General features: G+C 39.1%; 1 protein-coding gene across 1 annotated transcript in view; it reads left to right on the top strand.

Annotated features, from left to right (window-relative positions):
- LOC135222636 (nucleolar pre-ribosomal-associated protein 1-like) overlaps positions 1 to 23420 on the top strand; it is a 307212-nt gene that overhangs the window by 174925 nt on the left and 108867 nt on the right. Inside the window, exon 7 of the mRNA XM_064260767.1 lies at positions 17146 to 17480. Coding sequence (XP_064116837.1) covers positions 17146 to 17480 — 335 coding nt within the window. The remainder of the gene's footprint in view (positions 1 to 17145; positions 17481 to 23420) is intronic.

The raw sequence follows: 23420 nt of genomic DNA, 5'->3' as shown, positions 1-23420 counted from the left end.
CATTTGAGAGATTGAAAGAGGAGGCTGCTAGAGACGTCACCTTGGCTTTTCCGGACTATAGTGAGGATGCCAGTAAGCTTAAGTTGTATGCTGATGCTAGTAAGTTTAGTATGGGAGGATGCTTGGTGCAGATGCAAGAGGTGAATGGGGAAGGACAATTGAGAGTGATTGTGTATGTGAGTAAAGCTTTTAATGAAGCAGAGCTTAAGTATTCGGTGGTTGAGAAGGAGCTTGCGGCAATAAGGTTTTGTGTGAAAGCGTTGAAAGTGTTTTTGTATGGGGTAAAATTTGTCATAAGGACAGATCATCAGCCATTAGTTTATATGATCAAGAAGGAAAGTGTGAATGTTAGGATTGCGAGGACAATTGAGGATTTGAGTGAGTTTGATTTTGGCTTAGAATATGTGCCGGGGAGTAAAAATGTGATTCCTGATACGATGTCTAGGATGCATGGTAAGGACGGTGGTGTTGTGAAAAGTGACTGGGATTCGAATATGGTGCCTGAGGGGTTGGTTGTAAAAGAGAGGTTTGAAGGGAATGACAGTGTGTTTGAATGTTTGTTTTCATTGAAAAACTTGGAAGGTAAGGGTCTGGTTGAAGAGGTACCAGGTAGTGTGAATGAGTTGCGAGTGAAGTTGATGAGTGATGTGGAGAAGGAAGTGGCATATGCGGAGGAACAAGGTGGGGAAGGAGAAATGTTGCATGAATTGTTGTCAGCAGTAACTGAGTAGTAGTTTGGAATAAAAGTGTTGTTGTATTTTAGATGGGACAGACTGGTTGAATATCGAGGAAGGGTGAGTACAGGTAATGAACGTGGGGTTTTGATGATTCAGTGCGGGGAATGTGGTTGTAATTGGTTGGTTACAAAAAGGGACTGTGAAGGGGATCTGAGTCAGAGTTGTGGAAATGGGGAATTAACTGAGGATGAATGTGATGAGGAGGATTGTGATGTGGATAACCAGGTGGACGTGGTAGTGAATGTGTGTATGCATGGGACTCGAGGGAAAATGGTGACGTTTGTCTGAGTAAATGATAGTGAGTACTGTAGTTTGGTTGACAAAGGGGCACAAGTTTCCTTGGTGAGTGGGTCAGTGGTGAGTGAACTTGAGAGATGTGATTGGGAAGTGAAAAGGCAGTCTACAAGTGTGAGAATACATGGGTTGGGACAAGGAAGTGTTTTGGTATGGGAAGAGGTACAGTTAAAGGTTAGGTTGGGAGATCTTGAAGTAATGCATAAGTTTATAGTTATAGGAGAAAATGATATGCCATCTTGCTTTTTAATAGGGATAGATTTTTTGAGGATCCACGATATAGACGTAGATATAGGAAATGGAATTCTTAGAAAGGGGGCCAGACAAGTAGCTAGGATTCAAGATGGTAATGTATTTGTAGCAAACTTTGTGGGTATGATTGATATTGCTAGGAGTGAGAATGATCTGTTGAGTGAGGAAGAGATTGAGGAAATGCAAAATAGCCTGGAGATAAGTGTGTTGCGACAATGTGTTTTGGGAGGAGTGCGTGTGGAAGACTGGCCATGTGAGTTGGATGTATATAAGAGGGTTGCTAAACTTTTTTTGGTGTGCAAAAACATAGTGTACTTTTTGCATCAGGAAGGGGTGTATGACAGGGAAGTGTATGTGCTGGTGTTTTCTGTTGAGTCAGCTGTGAGTATGTGTTTGTTGGTGCATGATCGGTTTGGGCATATGGGAAAAAATAAGTTGTGGGAATGTATGAGAGAGAGATTGTAATGCTCCTGGGTTGAATAAGATTTGTGTGGATGTGGCTGTCACGTGTGAAGACTGTCAGAGGGGAAAGTATCAGTGTGCATGCAAGTCCACCTGTGTTGCGATTGCAGATGAATGAGCCGTTTGAAATGCTTGTGATTGATTGTGTTTCTTTGCCTAGGACTGCGAGAGGACACGTGGGGATGATTGTGATGGTGGATCACATGAGTAAATTTGCCTATATGGTTCCCATCAAAGATAAGAGGAGTGAAACTGTTGCACGAATGGTGGGTCAAGTGATGTTGCCCATGTGTGTGTGTAAGCCGGCAAAAATGTTGAGTGATAATGGACCTGAGTTTGTGGGATGGGAATTTGAAATGTTGAAGGAATGGGGTATTGTGCATGTGTATTCTACTCCATATATGCCCAGTGCAAATGGGTTGGCTGAAAGGACTGTTAGGACGATGACTGAGATTTTGCGAATGATGAGTAAGAGCAACAAGGATTGGGATATGTATGTAGGACGTGCAGTTTGGGTATATAACGCCACACTGCAGAAGAGTATAGGTATGTCTCCTTGTAAATATGTGTTGAATTTTGAAAGGATTGTCAGACCACAGTTGGGTCTGTCAGAAGGTGATCGGGATTTGTGCAAGAAAGCGAGTGAAAGGTTTGAGAGTTTTAAGATTGGGGATAAGGTGTTGAAAGAGGTGGTTGAGATGGGAAGAATGAATGTGAATAAAGTAAAGGAGAAATTTGAAGGGCCTTTTGAGATTTTGGAAGTGGGACCGAGTGGATTGAGTTATGTTTTGGGGAAATTGCGAGTAGGTGGGGGAATGGATGAGGTTAGGGCACACCATAACCAGCTCCATAAGTGGAGGGAAGTACCACAATATGTTCGGGAGAATGCAATGAGTGAGTGGTTGAGGGTGAATAAGTATGAGCCGACTGTTGGTGAACAAATTGGTCTGGGAGATCGACAGTTGGTGGTGTTGGTTGAGTATGGAAGAAAACAGAAGAGTGTGGATAGAGGAAGTAGAAGGGAAAAGCGTGAACGGCATGGTAAGGGGGTTGGTGGTAGGGTGCAAACAGTTGATAAAGCGTGTGCTACGGATGACTTTGGGGGAATGAATGATACTTGTAGTGTATGTGGGTTTGAGTTACAGGGACAAATAAGACTTCAATGAGAAGGAAACTGAGTAGTGAGGAGGTAGTTGATAGGATGGATAAGTCTTTGCGGGAGTTTGACAGAAGTATGGATGAACTGAGTGGTTTGGTGGCAGAAATAGGGGAGATGATGGAACCAGAGTTAGAAGACATCGGTGAAGTAGTGAATGGAATTTGGGAGGATGGTAGTGAGGGAGATAATGAGAGTTTGAAAGAAAGTGGTTTGGAAGAAGTGAATGGCGATGTAACTGAAAGAGTGTATGATGGTCCTCAAACAAGATCCAGGGGGCCTGCATCTGAGTATCCTTGGTTGTTGGGAAAGGCAATTTAGTGTGGATGTTGTGAGTGTAAGGAGATGTTGTCAAATGTAATGGGGGAGGTAATATGGAGGAGTAATGATAGTTTATATTTGACAACATCTCCAAAGGTAGTGAGAGAGAGAGAGAGAGAGAGAGATTGATTGGTGGAAGAATGAATGGGAGTGGTTAAATGGCGGTCGGAAGCATGTCTGTTGTGGCGCTCTGTAGGAAGTCAGTGGAAGTCTGTTACGAGAGTCGTAAGGAGTGAGGCGTCTGGTGAAGTTAGTGTCGGTTTTAGCAGCAGTTATCCTTTGGTGTTTAGTTGTTTTGGTGGTATTTGATAGATTTTGGGGTTGTAAAATTGTTGTGCGTGTGTCTGTCTGGTTGTGGTGAGGTTGAAGAGGTTTGTGGTGCATTTTCGGTGTCTGTGAGTGATGGTTGGGGCAGTGTTGGTTTTGGCGGGTTGTTGTGCTGGGGGAAGTCGTGTGGTTGTCGTGTTCTTTCAGGCTGTTGGTGTTTGTCTGCAGTGATTTGTCAGGTTATTGAGTTTTTGTGGGGTTGTGGGTCTTGGGTGGTTGGTTTGTGTTTGGTTGTCGGCGGTGGTTGTGTGTCGGCTAGCCTATAGCCTATATCCAGTGGACAGCACAGCCTAGCCTTAAGTATCAGAAGCCAGAGGTGAGTACCTGTTTGTGTTTTGTGTGTTTGGTATTTTGTTGAACCAATTGTCCTGCAGGTTAAAGGTAACGTAAAGGGGAAAGTGTGAGTGTGGGAAATTTTGTTAGCTGGTACGATTAACGTAACTGTGGGGGGTTTACTTGTTTTTTGTGATCCCGCCACAATTTCACAGACTTGGCTTCTGACGGTGACTGATTAGTCTCTTATTTTATTATAGCAAAGTCCTTTCTTCTCCCGTGAAGGTTAAAGAGATCGTTGGAGGTATTCAGGTCCTCAGAACTTTCAGTTGTCCTGGTGTCCTCCAAGAATTCAACATAGTACATGTGGGCATGTCGACTGTATTCTTCAAAAGTTTGTATGATCTTCTCCTCAACAGAATAGAGGACACTGACATTCTCATGTGTCTTTTTTGCCTTCTGTAACCAAGAGTCAACTATGTTCCAAATGTGTGCTAAGGTGTCTGCATGTTTTTTGCTTTGCGCTAGGTACAATTAACTGCCTTTCTCCATTAAAGTACGAATCCTCTGCTCAGAGTGGGTGCTCAAGTCTAGGCCTACCTCTGCAGTTGCTGTGTTGTCTAACTGTCCCATATTGAAACGTACCCGTTTGCCTAGTATGCTAAGAAGAAATTAGCCTAAGTGTTTTCTAATGTTGGGAAGAACGTTGTTGTCCTAAGCCTAGGTTAGCCTACATGTGTGCAGTGTTCTAGGTCTGTCTGGTTAGCCTACATGAGAACTGTGTTGCCTCCTGTTGTTGTACAGCCAGGAATGGTGCTCCTAATCTAGAAACAGTCAAAAAGGTGATGTAATCTTCGAAACTGTAGGTGTGTTGAACCTTTTTCACTGTTTTTGCTGTCCAACTAGATAAACCGACCAGGCTAGGAAGTTAAGTCTAAATCAGGGTGATATTCTTTATTGTCCAAAGTCTGGTACTGCACGGTGAAAAACTACAAAAGAGAAACAAAATGCAATGAATTACAAAGTCTAAAATTACAATTATTCAAACTGACAAAGCATTACAAAACTGCAAATCATGGGAATGCTGAATCACGATGCAAAATGAGATACAACTTTATAGGCTAACATATAAAAAAGAACTTTCACAGACAACTTACGGTGTAGTCTGCCACGGAATGCTTCAACCTCTTACGCACTAGACAGTTCTTAAGCAACAATGCTAACAAATCTGGGTTTCACACCACACAGCAAACATTATCCCTTCATGAAAAACTATAAGAGTCCCTTGGGCCACTTCATGCGATCGCGCCAAGATAAAACGTAAACAAAACAAAAACAAAAGGGGCAAACACAAAACATCACACATCAAGGCAGCAAACAACATGAGCCCAAAACAGTATATGATACAGCACACATCTGATATAGTACCTGAAAACAGTATTAAGTGCATAAGAAGCTTCAATAACGCAATCCCAATTGGCCCTAGATTTCAGCCAGACCGTTTTTTCAATAATGGCATTAGGAATATATTGATTGACAGATACGCCAATCTCAGTGGCACAATGATTAGAAGTGCCTATATATTCGCAGACCTTGAACTTTGGAACATCAGTGAATTTTAGAGCTAATCTATTACCAGATATATGTGTGGAAAGATTTGACATATCTTCAGGCTGTTGTAAAGTGATGGGTTGTACCAAAAATCAATGTGGTTTTAAAAATTTGGTTTTGTATGTTAAATCAATATCCTATACCAGCGGTTGCCAACCTTTTGAACTTCATGGACCACTGATGTATAATTTATAAGTTTGGTGAACCACTAATATAAAATAAAAAAAGGTAAATACGTCTATATAATAATAATCAGGAAATTTTCATTTTATTAATATGAAATTCACCTATTAAAGGTTACAAGGCTATAGTTTATTTATTAAAAAAATTAGAAAATTTTAAGTTTATTTACCTATTACACATTTTATGTTGAATTTGGCCCCAATTATTTACCTATTACACATTTTATGTTGAATTTGGCTCCAATAATGTTACTGCAAGATGGAGAGCTGTTTTTATTTTAATCCGAGTTTTAATGCTATATCGCCGTAAAATGCTAAATCTAGGAGTAAAAAAACTAAATTGGCAACACTGGGCTCTCTGTCTTCTGTGCAGTTTGTATCAGGTTTGCCTGAAGAGGATTAAGAAAACAACAAAATTGAAATATTGTCCCAATTTTTCTGCAGACCATCAAAAATTTTTCATGGACCACCATTGATCCGTGGACCACTGGTTGGTGACCGCTGTCATATACTAAACAGGCAGCCCTCGGTTAGCGGCAGGGGTTCTGTTCCTGGCCGCCAACGCTAAGCGATTTTAAAGCCTTAGGCTGCCGCACACCTTCTTTCGGAATACTAGACCAGTTAACAGTGCCCTAGACCAGTCAAATGGCACCGTAAACCCGCAATGGCGCAATAAATAAAATTATATTTATGCAGTATAGTATTAAAGAATTTACTGTATAGTAGCTAGCACTGTACAGTACATTATAGTATTATAAATACTGTAAAGTGAAAAAAAGCCTAGCTTTAATTCTTTGGGTGTCAAGAGTATGTAAAGATATAATAAGGTTTTATACAGAGTTACAGGTAGCTGTAGTGTTCAAGTTACAATAATTCGTCTCACAATAATCCGATTTTATGAGAGACCAAATTTCAATAGCCTAACTTTATCCCATCTTTCAGGTACATAAGTTCAAATACATCAAAAGAGAATGATGAAAGTATGGTTTTAACGTTTTACTCGTTGCGTAAATGTGTACAACCATGAACGACTGAATGAGAAACAACTTTTTGTTCTAAGTACAACCGAATTGGATAACAATATCCATTTGGCTTGTATTTCAATCATTGCACTATATAGTACCCTATTACCGTAGTTGTTATAAATGACGTTATGTAGAATAGGACTGAGATATCTTAATGTAATAACTTTATTTGCTATAGATCAAAGATGAATATGGATCAAAGATCAATCGGGAAATATAATATTAAATTTAAACCCAGCTGAAGCTGAGAAAACTGTTCAAGCTGCTAATGACCATTATCGTGCATCGGCAACAAGGATAAGACCAGTAAACGTATGCCATCAAACACAATTGTAAATAAAATTGAGATAAAATAATTTTAATCAAAACTACTGTGCTTGAAAGAACACATTTTACTGTTGGTTTCACGCTGATATAAGATAAATAACGTAAAGTTCGTATTACGATGATATAAAGGAAAATTGTGAACGGAATCACATAATATTTTTACTCAATAAACATGCTGCCAACGTAATCTGTTAATAAAAAAGAAATTAGTTCACAATCACAACAAGACATATTCAAGTCATGTTTCCACCTAAAAACGTGTTGTATAAGGAAAAATAACTTTGTCTCATATAAGTCAAGTATCTAAACATTCGTTTATGCTAACTAGAAGCAAGAAAATTTGCTCAGAATTGCGTTAAATATGGCGGCGGCTCACAAGAACGAAAATGAAAAAACATCCTCTTTGATAACGTGAAGGGCAGTTTCAAAAGCTGCCTTTGTATCATATTTCTGTGCAAAAATAAAAATACCCTATACGTAGTACATTTTCATACACATTTTAAACATAAAAACATGAACATTTATAAATCGACACATCCATAGCTAAATACTATGCACTTATTTAACTATTTTCAGCATAGAACAGTGTCAGAGGCATATATTTTACCCTAATACCCATGTAATAAATCTCAATAAATTTGTTTAATATCATTTGCATAACCGTTATGGTCTGAACGGTATTTCTACAAATGTATGTACTCGTTAGACAGAACAGCACTAGCGGCACTGTTAACCGAAAATTGTGCCATAAAAAAACCCTTAAAATACCTTATTTTTTTAATTAATATTTTTGACGACATCCGTAAACCCGATTCGCCACTAAGCGATTGCGCCGTTAACCGCGGCCACCTGTACTTGGTGGGGCAAAGTTTTAAATAATGATTTATGACTAACATCAGTTTGTCTGATTAACTTTTTTCCTCAAATTTGTGTTTTTGTATATGCAAATTATCAGTAATTAAATAGCTATAGTTTCTAACTAAACGGAAGCTAAGATTTGAAGTTCGCAGTAGTGATTCTTTTTTGTTTTGGTGTAGGAACAGCCCCGCCCACTACCGGGGAAGAGAGAAACAACTCGGCAGAGACCCGACAATTTTTTTTATGCTGTGGTTGATGACGTACATTGTCGATCCGCAGTTGGTGTTTTGAAATTTCTGTCAGTTACCTGTGGTTTGCTAACTGGTGAAGTAAAGTTTACTGTTGGTAACTTTTTGCTTAAAATTTTGTTTAAAAGACTTTTTCCTCATGTTTACACTGAAAGTTTTCTGTTTTTGGACTTGAGAATTTTTTCTGACATTGACGATGTCTGACGCTAGTTCGTTGTCAATTTGTTATTTCACCAAAGGCTGTAATATGAGATTGACTTCCTTAAAGTATGACTCGCGCACAATTTGCACTTCATGCATGGGTCAAATTTGTTTACTATCGTTACCATGTGAGGAATGTATAGATTGGGATATTAAACAATGAAAAGTTTTGTCTTCTCATTTAAATAAGCTAGAAAGGGATAGGAAGAGAAAGGCTGATCTTAGTCATGACAAGACAAATGTTAGTCAAGATAGTAATTTTGACTACTTGTCTCTGTACCAGTGATGTCTTCTATTCCTTCCCCAATCTTACCACCACAACCTTTACCTGACTCCCTCGTTAACACCCCCAATGCCATTGCTGAATTAGAGTCAAAGTTGGAGTCAAAATTCGACCATATGTTTAGTATTAATTTAAGAGTCTTTGGCTCAGTTAGGTTCTTCATTTAAAGCCCTAATGGAGAAGATAAGTAATCAAGGTGGTGATAGTGCAAGTGAAGTGTTAGTGGAGGAGCTGTTTATCCGTCCCTCTATTCTCCTAGGCAAAGGTCCCTGGCACACTCCCATGAACCCGGGAGAAGCCATACCGGAAGCCCAAGGGAAGTCAGTGGAGTCTGCCCACAGGTAGTCGGCCTCTCAGACGCACCTGTTGCATCCCAGGGCATCACAGAGCCATTGGAAAGGCATCTTTCAGGAATTGTTGAAACTTTCATCTAGCTCTGAAGCTTCCAGTCTGGAGATTGGCTGCCAGGGTCCCTTTAAGGAGAATTCTAGGCCAATTTTGGAAGTGCTCACTTCCCCTTAGGTGCTTTCTTAGAAGTTTAAAGGCATTCTTGTGGTGCAGGGTCAACCTTCTTGCAGTTTCTGGGATTCTCCAGAACGCTTTTCTTCTGTTTGCGAGGAGGAGAGTAGACCTATAAAAGAAGCTAAGGGAGCTTCTTTCGTTAAACGTAAAAGGCGAGCACTCATTAGTGCCCGCCCACATTTGTTAAACCTCATGAACCCCCAGTTACACCTTAACTTTTCTCTGTCGAGCACCTAGTAGTGCCCGAACACGCCTAGAACTGCCCATTAATTACTCATCTCAGGAGCTTCCTGTAGCACCCATTGGCGCCCACTCCACTAGAGGTGATTGAGTTGCCTGTTGCACTTGATTCTTCTTTAGCAGATCAGTGCCCTCAAGCTGTGTCGGCAACTATAGATTTCCTTGGATAAGATTAAGAAGTTGGACAACATTTTCGATTTTTTTAAGAAACCTATGGCTGCATCTCACCCGACTTAGAACGCTGCACCTCTCTTGACTTCGGACTCTCCACCTGGTACTACGTCAGTTGCTGCACCTTGCATAACTTCAAACTTACTTTTGTCTTCCGTTTCTTCAGCAGAGGAAGAAGCTCCTTCCTCAGGACACTCCTTCCTCAGGATTCAGGTCGCTTCTTCATTACCTCCTTCAGACGTATCCTACTTTCTTTACTCCAGCAACTCCTGCTTCTCCAGAGTCTACTTTTATGATGAGTAGCCAAACGCTGTACTGGAGTACTTTTATGATGAGTAGCCAAACACTATACTGAAGTAAACTCCTTCCAAAGTTGGTACTTTCTACATCTGTCAAGAAGGCTATTATAGAAGCAAATGATTGACTTTCGATGAAGAGTGAGCAGGGGATGGCCTACTTCACTTTTTGTCTGTCCAAAGAGTAGACTCTCATTGATTCTTCTAGAAGATTGGCCTTTTCCGTAGCTAAAGTGATGTTTTCGTCAGTGGAAATAGACCACTTATTGTGTAATTTGTTGAAGGTTTTTGAAATGAGTAGTTTTATGGAATGGGCAGTAGGTGCTCTGGCCAAAAAGACTCAAGACTGCCCTCATCTTATTCCTTATTTCATGGCAGTTATACTTAGCATTCTTTCCTGCTTAGACAAGGGAGTCAGAGATAGTGCTCGTGAGTTAACCTCACTTTTTACTCTGGGAATTCTGAAAAAGAGAATTATGGGTCTCTTTCACTGCGAAGGGAGTCACTTCTATTCAGAAGTCTGCTTCTTTGTTCCCTCCCTTAGTTAAGGATTTTCTGTTCCCACAAGACACTGAATGACATCGGCTCCTCCCTGCACAAAAAATCCACACAGGATCTTTTAACTGAGGCTTCCAAATGACCTAAAGAACCTCCTGTCTTACAATCTAAATTGGAAACTCCAGCACAAAGACAGCCCTTTCGTGGAGGAAGAGCAAGATTTTTTCAAGGACTAGACCTGCTGTGCGTTTCGCAAGTAAGTCCATTAAGAAATGGGCCTGGAACCTGCGACCAAAAAAGGATTTGCATGTCCTCCATGCTCCAATAGGAGCCAGACCCTACCTGTTCAGGGAAAGGTGGAAAGATAGAGGTGCGGAACAGTGGATTGTTCAAGTCTTAACAGAGGGCTATTCTATCCCCTTTAGGAAAAACCTCCTTTAGTCAAGAGTCCCATCAATTGACTGCATATTCCAAAGTCTCAGAAAAGTATTTGGCCCTCTCAGAGGAAGTGTCTGCACTTATTTCCAAGAAGGCAGTGTAGATGGTAGAAGATGAATCATCAGAGGGGTTTAATCATCATCTATTTGTAGTTCCAAAGGCGTTTGGAGGCTGGAGACCGTTCCTGGACATGAGTGCTCTGAATTTCTTTATTCAGAAAACAAAATTCAGAATGGAAACCAACCTTTCTATTCTGGCATCTAAGGTTTGTGTTTCAGGACCAAGTCCTCCAGTTCCGAGCTTTGTGCTTTGGACTGTCAATTGCCCCCTAAGTCTTCACGCTTGTTCTAGATTGTGTGTTCGGTGCCGAATTGACGTATGAAACGACGCAAAAAAGTTTTTTTTTAAATTCGAGGAAAAATAGTCATAGGCCTACTTGGCAAAAACTTTTGAATCACGCACCTTGAGGGATGCTGGGAGTTCATGGATCAAGCTGTTGTTTTGTTTACAATTGTTACCCAGGCGCACAAGCACAAATTACTTTCTTCTCGCACTAAAAAGCATCAGTGACACATCTCAGAAATTATTTAGTCACTTTGACATAATTTTTGCACCGTTTTATATTAGCCGTTACATAGAGTTTTATATGGAAATGTGTGCAATTTCATGTAGAATACAACAAAAAACAACCCATGGTTGTAGCTTTTATCAGTTTTGAAATATTTTCAACTTTGACTCTACCGAAATGGTCGAAAAACGCAATTGTAAGCTAAAACTCTTATAATCTAGTAATATTCAATCATTTACCTTCATTTTACAACAAATTGGAAGTCTCTAGCACAATATTTCGATTTATGTTACGTCCGCGCAGTAACTTCCGAAAAAATCAGACATTTTTTCGTCCGATTGTCGTAATGTTTGCACCATTTTATATTAGCCATTACATAAAGTTTTATATATGGAATTGTGCACAATTTCATGTAGAATACAACAGAAACCAACCCATGGTTGTAGCTTTTATCAGTTTTGAAATATTTTCAAATAAATAACGATAAGTGCCAAAATTTCAACCTTTGGTTAACTTTAACTCGACCGAAACGGTTGAAAACCGCAATTGTAAGCTAAAACTATTACATTCTAGTAATACTCAATTATTTACCTTCATTTTGCAACAAATTGGAAGTCTCTAGCACAATATTTCGATATATGGTGAATTTTAGAAAAAGACTTTTTCCTACATCCGCACGGTATGCCGAAAAAATCCTAAATTTTTTCGTCCGATTGTCGTAATGTTTGCACCATTTTATAGTACCCATTACATAAAGTTTTATATATGAAAATGTGCGCAATTTCATGTAGAATACAACAAAAAACAACCCATGGGTGTAGCTTTTATCAGTTTTGAAATATTTTCATATAAATAACGATAAGGGCCAAAATATCAACCTTCGGTCAACTTTGACACGACCGAAATGGTCGAAAACCGCAATTGTAAGCTAAAACTCTTACATTCTAGTAATATTCAATCATTTACCTTCATTTTTCAACAAATTGGAAGTCTCAAGCACAATATTTCTATTTATGGTGAATTTATGAAAAAAAACTTTTTCCTTATGTCCGAGCGGTAACTCTTCCAAAAAAATCAGAAATTTTTTTGTCCATTACATAAAGTTTTATATATGAAAATGTGCACAATTTCATGTAGAATACAACCAAAAAGAACCCATGGTTGTAGCTTTTATTAGTTTTGAAATATTTTCGTATAAATAACAATGTGACAAAATTTCAACTTTGACTCTACCGAAATGGTCGAAAAACGCAATTGTAAGCTAAAACTCTTATATTTTAGTAATATTCAATCAGTTACCTTTATTTTGCAACAAATTGGAAGTCTCTAGCACAATATTTCGATTTATGGTGAATTTATGAAAAAACTTTTTCCTTACATCCGCGCTGTAACTCTTCCGAAAAATTCATAAATTTTTTTGTCCGATTGTCGTAATGTTTGCACCATTTATATGAAAATATTTCAGTTTTGAAATATTTTCATATAAATAACGATAAATAGAAAAAATTCAACCTTTGGTCAACTTTAACTCAACCAAAATGGTCAAAAACTGCAATTGTAAGCTACAACACATACAGTATAGTAATATTCAATCAATTACCTTTATTTTGCAACAAACGGGAAGTCTCTAGCACAATATTTCAATTTATGGTGAATTTTTAAAAACTACTTTTTTTTTACGTCTGAGCGTTACAAATTCATGCATCATATTGTGTTAATATTTTCTCTGTGTTGCTTTGATCATTTTACAATTTGTTATATAGCAAAATCATTGCAATTTAGTGCACAATACAACGAAAAAATAATTAACTCATTAGCTTTAAACGTTTTGCTCACAGCGCAATTTGTATACAATCATATATGAAATTTTTTTTTCACACGGTCATATATTCCAATATTTATATATGATAACGATATTTTTTTCATTTCTGATGGTTGCATACTAAACTTCAGGCAATGACAAAAAAAGCAGCCAAAAATGAACTCTTAATCTTGAAAACTAAGCGTGCGTTGATTTTTTGAAAAGAACTTTTTTCCCGCTTCGGCGCTCACTCGTGAATGCCGCTGGCATACGGGAGACACTTTCGGAAATACCGGCTCGGCGTTTAAGGGCTAGCAGGTTGGCTTCATCTGATGGGAATCAAAATTGCCCTGTATTTGGATGATTGGCTCCTTCAATCAACATCAAAGGACAGTGCAAGGAGAACCTTCACAAGACTCTCCATTTGGCCCAGGAATTGGGTCTTTTGATAAACTTGCCATAGTTCCAGCTGGTCCCATCTTGGACGACAGTATATTTTGGGATGATGCTGAATTCTCGAGTTTGTTGGGCATTTCCATTCCCCAAGCGAGCAGAATCCTGCCTCAAAATAATAGAAGAATTCCTGTCTCTTCACTTATGCACAGCAAACAAATGGATGAGCAGAACATTAGCTTTCATAGAGCAGTTTGTGTCATTCGGAAAACTTCGCATGAGAGTTCTGCAATTCTACCTCAAGGCCAGCTGGGACAATAAGAAATATCTGGATTCATCCATCATGCCTATTTCTCCGGAGATCAAACAACCTGTTTTGGTGGAAGTCAGAAGACAGGTAGTTGGAATGGAAGACATTGGTGGTGCGGAGCCCAGACCTTATCTTCTACTCAGATGTGTTGATGTATGATGGGGAGCTCTTTTGGAGAACAAGGAAATATCAGGAAAGTGTTTAGTAGAACAGTTGAGAGACAACATAAATATGAAAGAGTTGAGAGCAGTCCATCTAGGGCTTCAGGTATTTGCTCCAGAGGTAGTGGGGAAAACTGTTGCAGTGTACTCTGACAACGCAACAGCTCGGTCGTACATTGTCAAACAAGGGGGAATTCGTTCCTTCTCTCTGTGCACAACAGCAAGAGACCTACTGGTTTGGGCAAAGCAGAATCAAACTTCCATTGTAATAAGGTTCGTTCAGGGACAAATGAACGTCCTAGCAGATCAATTGAGCAGAAGAGACCAAGTGATTCCGACAGAGTAGATGCTGAATCAGTCTGTATGTCAAGAACTTTGGAAGTTATAGGGGATGCGACTTCCAAAAATCAGTCTTCCTTTGTTCTGCTCCCCAGTGTCGGATCCCCTAGCATGGGCAATGGATAACATGCTACAGGATTGGTCAGACAAACCTGTATGCTTTCCCTCCGCTTGGGATGGTGAGAGACGTCCTGAACAAATTCCAGTCCCACCAGAGTGCATCAATGATACTGATAGACCCCTTCTGCCATTAAGAGAGTTGTACCCAAACTTCTAGAACTCCTCAGTGACTCTCCGAGACTGCTCCCTCAAGGAGCCAGTCCTCTCAGACAGCTGCACCTCAAGCGGTATCATCACCATTTGTCTGACTGCCTTCAAGCTGTGAAGAAGTTGCTTAGAGCTAAAAGATTTTCAAAGGCAGTTGGAGACTTATGGTGAGATGCCGACATCAATCTTCTGCAGATGTCTACCAGCACAATGGTGCAGATCCAATAAAATCTCAACTACATACTAAGATGTCTCTAAAAGAAATAGCAGAATTTTTGCTATTTCTGAGAACTTCTAAAGGTTTATCAACATTTACGATTAAAGGCTAAAGATCAGTGCTCAGCTCAATGTTCTGACATAGACACCTGGATCTTAGGAATAATCAAGATATTCCATATCGTCCATCACTTTATCTCGCCATCTAATTCTCTGTTTCCCCCTTGAACTTCTTCCTCAAACAGGTTCCTCCCAAACCCTCTTCACTCTCTCCTTGTCATCCATCCTCAACATATGCCCATACCATCTCAGTCGTGACTCTCTTATCACATCTGTATTCTTTACTAAGCCTGCCCTTCTTATTTCATCATTTTCCAGTCTCAAGCAGCGATATTCCCATAATGTCTCATGAAGTCATTAGACACTTGCAAATCTTAGAAGGCTACTTTAGTGTCATGGAACCTTGACGTGGTTCTCAATTGACTTTCAGGATCCAATTTTGAACCACTTAGTTTGACGTCTCTCAGAAACTTGACTGGGAAGATGTTATTCTTGATTACTTTAGCAACTGCCAAGAGAATTGGTGAGATTCAAGCGATTGATAGGAAATTAGGCCTCTCACAAGGTGACGCGATTTTTTTTTACGCTTAAGGATTCCTGGCTAAGAAATAATCACCAGTGAAACCCTGGCCTCATTCTTTCAATAATGAAAATCTTAAGTGATACCTTAGGGTCAGATGATGAAGAAAGAGTACTCTGTCCAGTAAGAGCTCATGAGTTCTATCTACACAGAACTGAGAAGATCCAAAGATCTTCCAGTAATCTGTGGTGTTCAGGGAAAGACCCGTGTCGACCTTTAACTAAGAATTCTCTTTCTTTTTCCTTAAGAGATGTAATAAGAGAGGCTCACTCGCAAATCAAAGAAGAGCTTCTTCCAATAACTGTCAGAGCACATAATAGAGCTGTAGCTGCAGCCTTAGCCTTCGAGTACAATTTCTCGTTATCTTCCAATGTGCAAGCCATCTATTGGAAGAGCAAATCAGTGTTTGCGTCGTTTTACCTAAAAAAAGAAGTAGAGACTATATTGAGTGACTGCAGTACCTTAGGCCCTCTAGCAGTGGCAGGCATGGTATTGGGGATGGATGGGTAGGAAGCGTACCTTTCTTTTTTATTCACCCTATTAGAGGTTGTCAAGTTATAAGGGAGTCTGGAGATACTGTGTACTTGGGTCCCTTCAGTCATAGTTTTTAATGGGTGGGTATTGGTGTTTTTTAAAACCAGTTTGGTATAGGTATTGTTTTTTCTGTTTATATTTGTGATGGTACTGCACCCTGGGCAGGGGCAAAATGTTATGCTTTATTAGCATCCGGAGTAATTCCTTTGCTTAAAGCTCCAGCTCTCGTAGTAGGCGACCCTTGGCTATACTGCCATGACTCGACAAAGTAAGATGAGCAACAACCAGAGGCAGTATCTTTCTCCTGAAGCTCTCTTACAGGTACGGAACAACAATCATTTTTACCAATGTTGGCAAATTTTCTATACTCAGTTATTACATTACTAAATATTTTGAGAATAGAATATGTCCTTGCATCCCACCTCCTGTCAATGTGGGAATCAGCTCTTAATTACTGGGTAAGTTGCATATACAGAAATGACATTTTTATAATAAAATAACGTTTTGTATATGCTTACCCAGTAATTAAAGATTAGAGGCCCACCCATCTCCCCTCACAGGACATAGGGAATAAACAAATTGTTGGGACTTTGCCAATTTTTTCCTCTTCCTACACCAAAACAAAAAAGAATCGCTACTGCGAATTTCAAATCTTACCTGCTATTTAGTTAGAAATTCTACATTAGCTATTTAATTATGGGGTAAGTATAAAAAAAAGTTATTTTATTATAAAAATGTCATTTTGTATATGATGATGGGAGCAACACTGTTTGGTAGGATTTACCAACCTGCATCTCACCTCCCTCCATCAGTGAGGAAGGCCTCCTTTGGTGTCATGCATCTGTGTTGAGAAATTGATTATGTGATGATTGTTCTTGTTATCATTACAAAGAAGGTTCTTTTATGTGGAGTAGATGATTCAAAAGTTACTATTTATGCTGGTGGGTGAAAAACCCTACAATTGGTGCAACTTTTACCATCAAGCAGAGTGGAATCTTCAATAAATGTGGATAAGCAGTTAATGCTTACACATGGCATGAAAGCCTATATGAGGCAGTGTTTTGTTTGATACAGATAACTGGAAGTGAATTTTAAGAAGAAAGCCCTTTGCAACAATCTTGATTTAATTTCTAGTTATGTTTCACATCTTCAAGAACATTATCTAAATGTAATTTGAACCTTTTTTATTTACAGATTCAGGTGACCTGATTGACATATATCGTAAGACGTATGAACTGACAGATAAAAAGGTTCTTCCACGGAGAAAGCTTACTTACCTCTTACCAGTATATAAGAAAATAAATGAAAATCCAGTGTCAATGTCCAAGTTGCCTTTCAAGGATAGTGGTGTATGTCTGCTACATATTTTGTTGAACGTAATGAGAGCAGGGTACAAAAAAGGAGGAAAGAATACTGCATTGATGCTCAGTTGCTGTCATCTGGTGGAAACAGTTTTACCAGAAGTAGACAGTGATTTGCTGAAAGTCAGCTTTGCACAAAACAAATTTTGGTTCTTCCTAGTTAAGCAGGTAATGAGTTTTTTCTCTTATGTACATTACACAGATTTCATAAGTTGAAATGAGTATGGAATGTTTTATTTGTAGAATAAAAAAAAGATTAAGTGCTAAAAAATATCATATTGCATTCACACTTGTTACTGGGATATTATATATATATGTAGCTAAAAATTTACAAAGATTATTTGTTGATAACAGAAGTTATGACAAGTAAAATCTATTTATTGTACATGGAACGGAAGCAATGCCATATCTCTTTTTCTTCCTAGTGGATATTCAGTGTAATGTTACTTCTCTATAGTACAGTGTATTAGAAAAATTAAAACTAAGAAAAAGTTTACCCGACACAAATACAAACCCTTGTAATTATGATTTTTATTAACAACTGTTAGCAAAATATAAGTACATACAGGTAGTTGTCGACTTACAACCGCAATTGGTTCCAACCAACCAGTCGTAAATCGATTTGGACGTAAGTCAGCCCATGTTAATTTACCGTAAGAATATTATACTAGCCTTGCCAACACTAGGGTAATCAGTACCATCTTTACATATAGGGTAGCCTAGCCTACACTACACAGCATTACTTCATACATATATGCCATAGTAATTATTAATTTCAGCTAATGCTCTAGGTTTAGTGCACATTGGCTTATGATAATTCAGTACAAAGAGAAATTGAATAGCATTTAACAAGTTAGCCTCGCATATACAATGATGATGTTTTCATGGTACATATATTGTATATATATGAATACAGTAACCTAGCCTACAGTATACTGTATACTACATATACGATATAATTTAGAAATTTATTAATACAGCTGAATATCTTAAAACCGGCATTCTATGGTCCAGAAACTCCTGTGCTTCGGCTTGATTTTAAATCAGCAGCCATTAGATTGTTCCACTGCCACCTGGGACGTGCCACGTATTGTTTACAACTTTAAGGCAACAAAAACTATGCCATAGTATATCCTTTGTATGAAAATAGTTGTTTGTAATGTAAATATGCCAAGTCAAATATGTTTTTGATATTAACCTTGGATGAATAAATATATATTTCTAAATATTCCACTTGAGAATGCTCAACCAAGCCAAACCTTTTAACTTTTAATCAAAACAATGAGGCATTTGTCAAGCACAAATTCCTTACTCTGTATGTGCTTGAGATACCATTTTGATAATGTCTTTCATGTAACTGTATATTTACCTATTCGATATGCCACCCATGAGGTTATATGATGCTAGAGGCAAGAAGTGCAGCCATAAATCTTTATCCATGCTAGAAAATTTTTATTTCGTTACCGATTAGTTTACTTTTCATTTTCCTCTATAGATGGCGCCACTGTGCTTTGTTTACGGTTTGACGGCGATGGCAACATTCAAATGCAGTTATCGCAAAAATTCATTCATTGTTTTGTTCATCTCTTTATCATCTACAATAAACATCAACTATGAAACTAATAGTGATAATTATGAAGCTACGAAATTTTGGATATGAAAGTCACCGATAATAAAGTGCAGATTCTGAGAAGTTTAGTACTGTATTTAGACTTACGATTGGGTAGGCTAACTCTGGAATGTAGGCTAAATGTATTAAAGTACTCTATTTTAAATAAATTTATATTATATAAAGTTGTAAAATGATGAAGTTAAAATATATGAGTAATAAAATGATAAAAAGCAGGCTGCAGACGGCTAAGTATATTTATGAATTAAAAATACAATGAACATACAACTTTTCTGTGAATCTTTTAAAATGTTTTACATTATTGTATCCAATAATATTGTATGTGTTCTCATATTATTAAAAATACTAACAAAGCAGTCAATATTTTGGTTTCCAAATCAGCTGATGGCGAATACGAGTTTAGTTCGCTGTGTTTAACTCAATTCGGAGCGAATTGCCTTGCTTCTAGTTAGTATAAAATATCTAGATACTTTACTTATATGAGACAAGGTAATTTATTATATGACGTGTTTTTAAGAGGAAATATGAATTTAATACATCTCATGAACTAAATTATTTTTTTGTTAACAGATTGCGTTGTGGGCATGTTTATTGTGTAAAAAGGGATTTTGACAAAGGAAAAATCTATTTCTGGGCGTATGACCTGTGTCGCCCAGTGAAATGCTCCTTATAGCACCATTTCTAAGATATAAATATTGCTAAATATACCAGAGAAAAAAGTTGCATGGAATGCTAGGAATATACCCAGCTCGCTCACCCTTATAGGGTGTTGGTATAGTAACTGGGGCGTGTTAAAACCACTATCAGAGGTCTTCTGCCATTTAGTCTCTTCCTTTGTCAATCTTCCCTTTCAAACTAGGCGCCATACCAGTGCCATCTACCACCCAATACCGCTACTACTAGCGCCTCGATAGCCATTCCTGAAAATAGCACCCAAGCTTGTGGGGCCATAGGGTGAGGAAGCAAGGGGTGGGTTCACTGAGCGACAGAGGTCATACACCCAGAAATAGATTTTTCCTTTGTCAAAATCCCTTTGCTGGGCTAAACCTGTGTCGCTCCGTGAAATAGTAACAGAGAATTACTCCCACAAGCTTGGATATACTTTCTATAAGACTACTGGAAGGGAGAAACTAACTCTTTAAGATAATTCCACCCTATTCAATAGATTGCTTAAATCTAAACAGATTTTAACAATATCTTAAGTCTAGGTCCTTACTACAGTAAGTATATACTATCATCGGAAACAATTACTGGTAAGGCCTGTGTGATTACAATGTTAGCAAGCAATACTATATATTTTACATGTACATGATTAGTAGTTAATTATAACCATTACAAGAATGGTTCAATCCTACAATCTAAGTGAAAACCCCGAGAAGAAGGCTAGAGACTAAGCGAGGCGGTTAGGAGAGAAAAGGAGCTAAAGAAGGACAACGTATTACTGCTAGGTATGTCAGCATGACTAGGCTGTGTTAGGGGAAACAATATTTCCCCCCCTGCCACTGCTGAATTAATTAAGGGCTTTCAAGAATTTAAGATAGTGGTGATTAAATACTTGAATTCCATCCTATATACTCTTTAAGGTCATCAAAGCTCATGTGGTGAAGTGACTTATTAAGGGAGCCGCCGCTCGGACATCATGTACGTGAGGAATGATTCCGGTTAGCCTATCTAAAGTTATAGAATCGTCACTTTAATCATTTAAATGAGACTGTTCCACCACCTCTCGAATGAATAAAGGACCTGAAGTTTTATTTGAAGATCTGTCTAAAATTGATCTGAAGTTCTGACTAGACATAGAGATAAATCTTGTGGAAGTGGGGCCAATACATATTTAATAATTGTCGCCCAGTGAATCTGGAAATACTAGAACTTCTCTGGATGGAAGAAAATCAATATGATTTTGTTCTAGCTAGCACAAGTACTTGGAATTGATGAAATTATGAATCTGATAATGTGGAACCAAACTGGAGTACCTCCTTGAAGCAGATTTGGTCGTGGTAATAATTTTAGCTGGTAGGCTCTTCTTAAACAGGGTCCTAAGGAACGTAAAAGCCAGATTCGTATTCATCGTCATAAATATTGGGTCTTTTTAGGTAAAAGGCTATCTTGTTAATATAGAATCTTACTGCTTAGAAAAGGAAGTCGTAGGAACTAGGGGAGAGATTAGTCAGGACTGTCAAGTCTCGTGACAATTGCTGAAACGTTTCCGCACAGTTGCGGACCTCTCCATAGACTTCCGTTGTCTGATTCTAAGAACTAGGTGTCAATAGGGTCCATATTGGCATCTTCTTGTGCCGTGAAATTCATAAATTCTATAACATTAGGATCTTCCAAATCCTTGAGGAAGCGTCCGCCGCCCTTGTTATACTAATCGTGCCAGTATGGGGTTGGGGGTCCGTCTTGAGGCGGAGTCCCAATTCCCCTAGTTACGGGTCACCATTGCTCTTGAGTCCGTTGGGGGTTAACAGCCCAATCCGTCCTTAGAAGGATGGGAGTTAGCCTAGAACTTGCCTTAGTAGATTTATTGGAGGGAAAAAATTAAATCCTCTGCCAGATGTTCCAACCTATCTGGTATCCGTGGCCTGGGCCATGGGGTCCAGATTGAGGGCACATGAAATATTGTAACTTGTGGTTGGATTCTATGGCAATAATTCCACTAGGAGATCTGGATTCTGTTGGCTGATCCATCTAAATGACCTGTTGTCTAAGGACTATTCCGACTGTAGCGGAGTTGTCCTTGACAATGCACCTGCTACTAAGTTCTTGCTACTGCCAAGTGAGTTGCTGACAGGTGCCACTGTTTCTTGTTGTCAATGAAAAGATTGTTATCATGACCCGATTATGTGGCTTGGTTGAAAACTGTTCTCTGAAGAGAGTTACTAAGAATAGAAAACTTTCATGGCTTCCAAACACTGTTATGAAGCTAGTAGGACGTTAGGAACCAAGTGTCCTGAGCGTTTCCATATTGGGGGTAGTCTCCCAAACCGCTTAGTGAGGCATTCATATGGACCACTAAACTTGGCGGAGGGAACCGTACTGGTGATGATTTTGTCAGATTCTTGACTTCTGTCCATGAACGGGGTCTTTGTAAATGTGCGGGATGCGGGAACTCTGTCTCGCAATTTCCTGCTCGCTCTACTCCGCCAAACCCGGAATATAGGCTTCCGCTGGCTTTTAGTAGAGTCCATGTTACTGACGCGAATTGGAGTGAACCTGGAACTCTTCCTGGTTCCTCCGGGATGCTTGTCTGCCTTGAGGAACTGTCTTGCAACCTTGCTATTTACTTTCTTTTTTACCCGGTGGGATCGAAAGTTGAGTGATTGAGGTCCCATTGTTTACTCAACAATGAAACCGTGGTGTCGGAGTATGTAGGGATTCCTTGTGATTTGGAATCCTAGGAATACCAGAAACTTATCACTTATGGTTAACTTGAGACATTCCCTGGCGTTTATAGTTCAGATGAGCCAGTTGTCTAGGAGATTACTAGGCTTATCCCTTGTGTACTCAGTTATTGCACTACTGTTTCCACTATTTTGTAAACATTCTGGGCACTCTGATAAGCCCAAATAGCCTTACTTGAAGGCGTAAGACTGTTGCCTAGTCTGAAGCCTAGGAAAAGGCAGAAATGACTTGCTACCGGAACGAGATAGTAAGTATCTATAAGATTATAGGTATTGTGACGGCCCCACGTGGAAGTAAGGTCCGTACCTGCGAAAACAGTTAGCATATGGAACTTGTCGTATTGAATACCTGAGTTTCAATGAAACAAGTCTAATATTACTCTTTGTTTAATTGAATCTTCACGGAATCGCTGGAGAAGCGTCCCTGAAATTCTAAATATTTGCACCTGTAATTACTTTCTTTTACAGAAAGTCTTAGGTGTCCTTTATGTCATCCGGTATTTGGATGTTGATAAATTTCGGTTGATGGAGGAGGGCACTTCTCCCTACTCCATACCGACCTCGTGATACTATGCTATTCTATCAAATGCTGATTCCCAGCAGTTCTTGAATAAGCACCGCTTTTCTCCTACCTGAGGAGTCTAACTGGTTCATCAAAAGTCGGTTGTGCCGGCTTCCTGTGAAGTCTCTTCTTTGCCGGAATTTCTTCTGCCAGCTGTACGAAAAATTGCTCTGGCTCGGCTACCTCTTGTGAACCTGTTGTATCCGTGACATACACATGGTTCTTATCGGAGTCCGTATGGCCGGGGAAGAGGTAAAGAAGCCGAGCTTTGGTGCTGCTGAGAGGGCTGTTTCTACAGCAGCACGGACTGTTGTGGCTGACCATTTGAGGTGGATGGTTGACCTAGCTGGCCTACTGGAACAGCTTGTACTACTGTTTGAGGTTACATTGTCTAGGAAGACTTTTATCCCTTCATGCCCGTGGCTGTGTTCCCAAGAATTCATATCTCCTCTTAGGGATCAAGCCCCAGCGAACTCGCAAGCTCTGGTTGACCTTAGCTGCTTCGCCCGGGA

Source organism: Macrobrachium nipponense, chromosome 8, assembly GCF_015104395.2.
Source record: "Macrobrachium nipponense isolate FS-2020 chromosome 8, ASM1510439v2, whole genome shotgun sequence".
In the NCBI taxonomy this organism is placed as follows: domain Eukaryota; kingdom Metazoa; phylum Arthropoda; class Malacostraca; order Decapoda; family Palaemonidae; genus Macrobrachium; species Macrobrachium nipponense.
This window is presented reverse-complemented; position numbering and strand designations above follow the sequence as displayed.